The sequence below is a fragment of the Chrysemys picta genome, chromosome 10 (assembly GCF_011386835.1).
Source record: "Chrysemys picta bellii isolate R12L10 chromosome 10, ASM1138683v2, whole genome shotgun sequence".
In the NCBI taxonomy this organism is placed as follows: Eukaryota; Metazoa; Chordata; order Testudines; family Emydidae; genus Chrysemys; species Chrysemys picta.
This window is the reverse complement of record NC_088800.1, coordinates 15,453,696-15,461,489: the sequence shown is the minus strand read 5'-3', so window position 1 is coordinate 15,461,489 and position 7,794 is coordinate 15,453,696. Positions and strand designations below refer to the sequence as shown.

The 7,794-nt window shown below is 49.0% G+C and overlaps 1 protein-coding gene across 1 annotated transcript in view; it reads left to right on the top strand.

Moving 5' to 3' along the window:
• The first annotated feature begins 387 nt into the window (after positions 1 to 387).
• RHCG (Rh family C glycoprotein) overlaps positions 388 to 7,794 on the top strand; it is a 49,794-nt gene continuing 42,387 nt past the window's right edge. Inside the window, exon 1 of the mRNA XM_065559302.1 lies at positions 388 to 608. Within this exon, the coding sequence (XP_065415374.1) occupies positions 563 to 608 (46 nt within the window). The 5' untranslated portion in view covers positions 388 to 562. The remainder of the gene's footprint in view (positions 609 to 7,794) is intronic.

Genomic DNA, 7,794 nt, shown 5'->3' with positions numbered 1-7,794 from the left:
CCCCCCCCCCCGTATGGCTAGAGGGGCTCCCTAGCCCCAGAGCCAACGACTCCCCCAGGGGCCTCCTCGACTCCACCCCATGGGCCCCTTGTCGCCCCGCGTACTCGCTGCCCCCCTGCCTCTCCCGCCGCCCCCACGCGGCTGTCCCGGGCCCCTCTCAAGGGGCCACCACCGCCATTGCAATCCTTTTTTGCCCCACTCCAACTGCTCGCGCGCTCAGCTTCCCCGTGCTCCCATTGGCTCCCGGCTACTCCCATCCCGCTTCTGCATTGGGCCGAATCCCCTCAAGCCCCGCCCTCTCGCGATGTTTGTGTGACCCCGTCCTCACCTCTCGGGCTTCTGATTGGCTCCTGCTGAATAGGCTCCGGGCGGAAGTACCCGGGCGGCGCAGTCTCCTCAGGAGTCCCTATTCCACTCCACGTTGATAGGTCCGACCGCAAGGGATTCTGGCTGCGATTGGCCGTCATCCGCGACGTACAGGGTCAGCCTGTGGGAGAGAGCCACTGATTGGCTGCTGCCCTGAGTTTAAAATTTAAAGGCTGGAATTGGAGGAAGCGCGAGGATGGTAAATACGGAGACTGGTGTGATGACGTCATCGCTGGGCAAAGGTGAGGTAATTGCTAGGGACTTCTATGCCGTCTGCCGCCCTGGCCGGGCTCGGCGACCACGTGGTGTCTGCCCTCGCCCTTCCCACCCTAGCTGCCTGGACGGCAGGGATGCTGCCATGCGCTCATTGGTCTCTTAAACTCTGATGTAATTGTGATGTCACTATGATGGTCTCCATCACTGGCGTGTCAGAGCCTTCCTTGGTCTCCAGTGACACTGCCCCTCGGGCCAGCCCTCTTGCTGCCCAGCCCCCTGGGGAACGTTTACAGCACCCTCAGTGACCTCACATTTAGGGTTGCCAATTGTCTAATTGCACAAACCCAAACACCCTTGCCCCACCCCCTGCCACGCCTCTTCTCTGAGGCCCCGGGTGTTCAGTTGAAAACTGGACACCTGGCAACCCTAGGCTGGGTTGCGGGCTCTGGGAGGGAGTTTGGGTGTGGGGTGGGCTCTGGGTAGAGGTAGGAGGGGGTGCGGGCTCTGGGAGGGAGATTGGGTGCCGGATGGGGTGCGAGCTCTGGGAGGGAGATTGGGTGTTGGGTCCTAGCTCTGGGCTGCGGCAGGGGTTGGCGTGCAGGAGGGAGTGCGAGCTGCAGGCTCTGGGAGGGAGTTTGGGTGTGGGATGCAGGCTCTGGACTGGGGCAGGGGGTTAGGGTGCGGGAGGAGGTGAGGGGTGCAGACTCCAGCCGAGCGGTGCTTACCTTGGGCAGCTCCCAGTCAGTGGTGCAGCGGGGCTAAGGCAGGCTCCCTGCCTGCCCTGGCCCCGCCTTGCTCCCGGAAGCAGCTGGCACGTCCCTGCGACACCTGGGGCTGGGGGTGGGTCAGGGAGTTCTGCACGCTGCCCTGCCTGCAGGCACCGCCCCTCAGCTCCCATTGGCCACAGTTCCCAGCCAATAGGAGCTGCGGAGTCAGCGCTCGGGGCGGGGGCAGCGTGCAGAGACCTCCTAGCCCCCCCCAGGGGCCACAGAGACATGCCAGCTGCTTCCGGGAATGACGCAGAGTCAGGGAGCCTGCCTTAGCCCTGCTGCGCCACCACACTTTTAGTGCCTGAAATTTGGCTTCAGTAGCCTCTGGGAAATAGAGTCTGATTCTGGGAGACTCCCGGCAAAACCAGGAGAGTTGGCAACCCTAGTCACATTTGGGAATGAGTCCCCTGAGCTGGTTGTAGGGTTGCCAACCCTCCAGGATTGTCCTGGAGTCTCCAGGAATTAAAGATTAATCTTTATTTAAATATTATGTCGTGTGATGAAACCCCCCAGCAATACGTCCAGCCAAAATTGGCGACCTGGAAGTGTTGCCAACCTTCATGATTTTTATCTCAAATCTTGTCATATTTGGTGGAGAAAAGCTTGAAAATGTGACCCCTAGAAGCACCGACTCCAGGAGGCAAATTAAAAGAATCCTGCATTTAATATTTTTGAAATCTTGTGATTTTTAAAATAATTTCATGATTTGGGAGCCTGACTCCTGATTTTTGAACACTTGGGATCAGCAGTGATGCAGCCCATGTGACATGGGTTAGGGTTACAAAGACTAACACTCTGGTGTCATGGTGGAGGGAGATCTTTCCATTTTAAAAAAAATCAAAGGCAAACAAAACATAACAGCCAGAAACAATAATCACAGACTAGTACAATGAGATGAAAAATTGAGATAACCTGAACTCCCACTGGGGTGGGGGTGGGGAGGCATGAGGATTATGCTGCCTCTTAGTGGACATCTGTCAGTAGCCACCAATTCTTACTCTCAATGGCTTTGTGATCTCACGGTCATTTGTTCTCAGAACAGTTCCTTCAGCAGGGCTCTGTTTGGCTGCTGAGGTGGATCCACCACCTGCAATGTGTGTTTGCTGCACCGTATGTTATTTCTGGTCAGTGGCTGGGGTGGGTGTATGTTATTTCTGTCAGCAGGATTCTGGATTTCCTCAACAGAGAACTAGTGTTCTCCTTGATTTTGTTTAGATGCTTCAGTGTTCCTATAGGCATGACTCTCAGGGTAACTATGATGAATGACCTTAGTTTGGATGGTGTAGCTGTTACTTTGGCAGAAGATTGCCAGCAGCCTTCTATTTAGAATCTAACATTCTCCCCTAGCAGGGATGGAGGCTTGGCATTCTTGTCATGGTGTTTCTTCTACTCTAGTTTCTTGGCATATAGCTTTTTTTGTAACTACTTCAGGGTTAATTGTCTTTGGCTCAGGAAGCTTCTTAGATGTTGTCATTCTACCCACGACTGTTTGAACGATCAAGCATTTTGAGGTGTGCTGAGCTATTCTAACAATGCTAATTGTGTATTCCTTGAAACCGCTGGACTGTTTGAATCAAGATCTTTGGTATTTGTACTGACTTTTCTACTAATCCAGTCCTGACCTGCAGAACCCTTTGCTAATCCAGTTCCAGGCCCTCTACTCTTCTCCCAGTGTACTTCCTCTCGACCTGTAGAACCACCTGCTGGTCCAGTCATGTTCCCTCGCTCTCCCATGATTCTTATGGGCTCAGCAGCAGAATTTATTTTCGTCTTTCAGTTTGCTGCTAAGATTTGGGGATCATAACAGCCTATACAGACATGAGAACCCAAGAGCCACAGTCCCCTCTCCCAGTTGCTAGATATTTGACTTTTATAACATTCTAGAGCGAGGCACCAGAAAATTCTGGATTGCTTTGTGCTGGGCATGTGATTTTACTGCTTTTCTCATTACGCTGTTTTCTACCCACTCTTGCACCCTTTTTGCTGCTTTGGCATTTTCTCTCCTTATACTACTCCCTTTGCCTTTCACCATATGTGGCTACTTTAAACATACACGTGTTCCCCACTAGAGGTCACTACACACTCAAAAATCAGAGCTCGGGTCCTATGCATGGAGATGGCCTTCTCCATCACTCCAATCCTCACAGTTTTCATGTGGAGGCCTGGCTCATGTGTTATTAATGAACAAAGCTGGGAAATAATCTAGTACTCCATCTCCGTGACACAGGACGGAAAGAGGCTGGGAATAAAGGAGCCCTGCTCAGCTACTCTAAAGATCCTGCAGAGCGGGGAGGAATCAGGTCCATTGCGGGGCACCTGTTGGGGGTAGCATGGTAGGGAGAGCGGCCACTCCCTAGAGCTCACCCTCATATATCTGATGGATGGCCAGGTCTCCTGGGATAGTGTCTGACAGTGCTGACCCCAGGCAGCTCTGAGGAAATGGGACCCGAGTGGGGGTGCAGAGTCCAAGTGCATGGGATGCTAGTAGGGAGGGGGATGGAGCTGGAGGGGACAACGTACAGTGGGAAGAGGAGTCAGGGGATGGAGCGTGGACTACTGTGGAAAAAGGAGGAATGGAGGCATAATACAGTACTAGCTGAATATGCCAGGGTAAGTGAGATGGTTAGTGAGGAGGATGAATGCAGCCAGAGGAAACAGTATACTGGAGAAATTGAGGGGGTGGGCTTAGGGGGAGGGAGCAAATTAATGGACTCATAGGAGGCAGGGGGAAGGAGCTGGAAGGGCTGAGATATGGGGGTGGGAGGAATGAGGCCAGGAATGGCCACATGTTCCATAGAATCTCTATGGATAGTAATTCCATGCTCTAATAAGAATATAACAGTAGAGCTCTATTATCGACCACATGACCAGGACAGTGATAGTGACTATGAAATGCTAAGGGAGATTAGAGAGGCTATCAAAATAAAGAACTCAATAATAGTGGGGGATTTCAATTATCCCCTATCGACTGGGTACATGTCACCTCAGGACAAAATGCAGAGTCAAAATTTCTCGATACTTTAAATGACTGCTTCTTGGTACAGGAACCCACAAGGAGAGAGGCAATTCTCGATTTAGTCCTGAGTGGGGAGTGCAGAATCTGGCCCAAGAGGTAACTATAACAGGACCGCTTGGAAATAGTAACCATAATATAATAACATTTAACATCCCTGTGGTGGGAAGAACACCTCAACAGCCCAACACTGTGGCATTTAATTTCAGAAAGGGGAACTATGCAAAAATGAGGAGGTTAGTTAAACAGAAATCAAAAGGTACAGTGACTAGAGTGAAATCCTTGCAAGCTGCATGGACACTTTTCAAAGACACCATAATAGAGGCCCAACTTAAATGTATACCCCAAATTAAAAAACACAGTAAAAGAACTAAAAAAGAGCCACCGTGGCTTAACAACCATGTAAAAGAAGCAGTGAGAGATAAAAAGGCATCTTTTAAAATATGGAAGTCAAATCCTAGTGAGGTAAATAGAAGGGAGCATACACTGCCAAATTAAGTGTAAAAATGTAATAAGAAAAAAGAACAGCTAGCCAAAACCTCCAAAGGTAATAACAAAATGTTTTTTAAGTACATCAGAAGCAGGAAGCCTGCTAAACAACCAGTGGGGCCCCTGAATGATCGAGATACAAAAGGAGCACTTAAAGACGATAAAGTCATTGCGGAGAAGCTAAATGAATTCTTTGCTTCAGTCTTCACGGCTGAGGATGTTAGGGAGATTCCCAAACCTGAGCCATCCTTTGTAGGTGACAAATCTGAGGAATTGTCACAGATTGAAGTGTCACTAGAGGAGGTTTTGGAATTAATTGATAAACTGAACAGTAACAAGTCACTGGGACCAGATGGCATTCACCCAAGAGTTCTGAAAGAACTCAAATGTGAAATTGCTGAACTATTTACTATGGTTTGTAACCTGTCCTTTAAATCAGTTTCTATACCCAATGACTGGACGATAGCTAATGTAACGCCAATATTTAAAAAGGGCTCTAGAGGTGATCCCGGCAATTACAGACCGGTAAGTCTAATGTCAGTACCAGGCAAATTAGTTGAAACAATAGTAAAGAATAAAATTGTCAGATACTCAGAAGAATATAAATTGTTAGGCAAAAGTCAACATGGTTTCTGTAAAGGGAAATCATGTCTTACTAATCTATTAGAGTTCTTTGAAGGGGTCAACAAACATGTGGACAAGGAGGATCCAGTGGACATAGTGTACTTAGATTTCCAGAAAGCCTTTGGCAAGGTCCCTCACCAAAGGCTCTTACGTAAATTTAGTTGTCACGGGATAAGAAGGAAGATCCTTTCATGGACTGAGCACTGGTTAAGAGACAGGGAACAAAGGGTAGGAATAAATGGTAAATTTTCAGAATGGAGAGGGGTAACTAGTGGTGTTCCCCAAGGGTCAGTCCTAGAACCAATCCTATTCAACTTATTCCTAAATGATCTGGAGAAAAGAGTAAACAGTGAGGTGACAAAGTTAGCAGACGATACTAAACTGCTCAAGATAGTTAAGACCACAGCAAACTGAAGAACTTCAGAAAGATCTCACAAAACTAAGTGGTTGGGCAACAAAATGGCAAATGAAATTTAATGTGGATAAATGTAAAGTAATGCACATTGGAAAAAATATCCTCAACTATACATACAATATGATGGGGGGCTAATTTAGCTACAGCTAATCAGGAAAGAGATCTTGGAGTCATCATGGATAGTTCTCTGAAGATGTCCATATGCAGTGTGCAGCGGCAGTCAAAAAAGGAAACAGGATGTTAGGAATCATTAAAACAGGGATAGAGCAGTGTTTCCCAAACTTGGGACGCCGCTTGTGTAGGGAAAGCCCCTGGCGGGCCGGTTTGTTTACCTGCTGCGTCCGCAGGTCCGGCCGATCGCGGCTCCCACTGGCCGCGGTTTGCTGCTCCAGGCCAATGGAAGCTGCTGGAAGCGGCGGCCAGTACGTCCCTCGGCCCGCGCCGCTTCCCGCAGCTTCCATTGGCCTGGAGTGGCGAACCACGGCCAGTGGGAGCCACGATCGGCCAGACCTGTGGACGCGGCAGGTAAACAAACTGGCCCAGCCCGCCAGGGGCTTTCCCTACACAATCGGCGTCCCAAGTTTGGGAAACACTGGGATAGAGAATAAGACGGAGAATATCTTATTGCCCTTATATAAATCTATGGTACGCCCACATCTTGAATACTGCGTACAGATGTGGTCTCCTCATCTCAAAAAAGATATACTGGCATTAGAAAAGGTTCAGGGAAGGGCAACTAAAATGATTAGGGGTTTGGAACAGGTCCCATGTGAGGAGAGATTAAAGAGGCTAGGACTTTTCATCTTGGAAAAGAGGAGACTAAGGGGGGATATGATAGAGGTATATAAAATCATGAGTGGTGTGGAGAAAGTGAATAAGGAAAACGTTATTTACTTGTTCCCATAATATAAGAACTAGGGGCCACCAAATGAAATTAATGGGCAGCAGGTTTAAAACAAATAAAAGGAAGTTCTTCCCACAGTCAACCTGTGGAACTCCTTGCCTGAGGTGGTTGTGAAGGCTAGAACTATCACAGGGTTTAAAAGAGAACTAGATACATTCATGGGGGTTAAGTCCATTAATGGCTATTAGCCAGGATGGGTAAGGAATGGTGTCCCTAGCCTCTGTTTGTCAGAGCATGGAGATGGATGGCAGGAGAGAGATCACTTGATCATTACTTGTTAGGTTCACTCCCTCTGGGACACCTGGCATTGGCCACTGTCGGTAGACAGGATACTGGGCTGGATGCCCTTTGGTCTGACCCAGTATGGCCATTCTTATGTTCTTATGGATAGGAAATAAGGGTGAATGGATAATGGGTGAGTTGGAGCCAGAGAGGGTACAATAGAATAGTCCGGTGTAATATCTATACACTGTGTCCTGATCACAGCTGCCCTCCCACTTTTTCCACTGTAGTCCACCCTACCTCCCCTGACTCCACTCCCCACTGTATGCTGTGTCCTCTAGCTCCATTGCTCCTCTCCTCAGCATCCCAGGTCAGACCCTGTCTGCCTCAGTCTGGAGAGTAAGATTTAGGTTCAGTCCAGATACTGATGGTTCTTCTCAGTGGAGAAACAGAGAGGCTGGGAGGTGTATCGGAGAGGAGGTAACGGTGCAGACTGGAGCCACCTGCATGTCTATGCCTTGCTTCTCTCCAGAGCTTGCACACCCCAGTTTAAACCGGTGTCACCAGCAACCAGTTGTATTTATAGAGCAACAGAGATAAGTGTGCAGTAAACGGCCCAATCAGATTTATTATTGTCTATGGAAGCAGGTGCTTTTAATGGCCCAGAACCAGGAGCTGGTCCAGTCAGGGGCTAAGAAGAAACTACCAGCCAGAAGTAACTCAAGGATACCAGGTCTCTGTTAGCCTTTTGTATGTAGCAAAGTGGCTCCCTAGA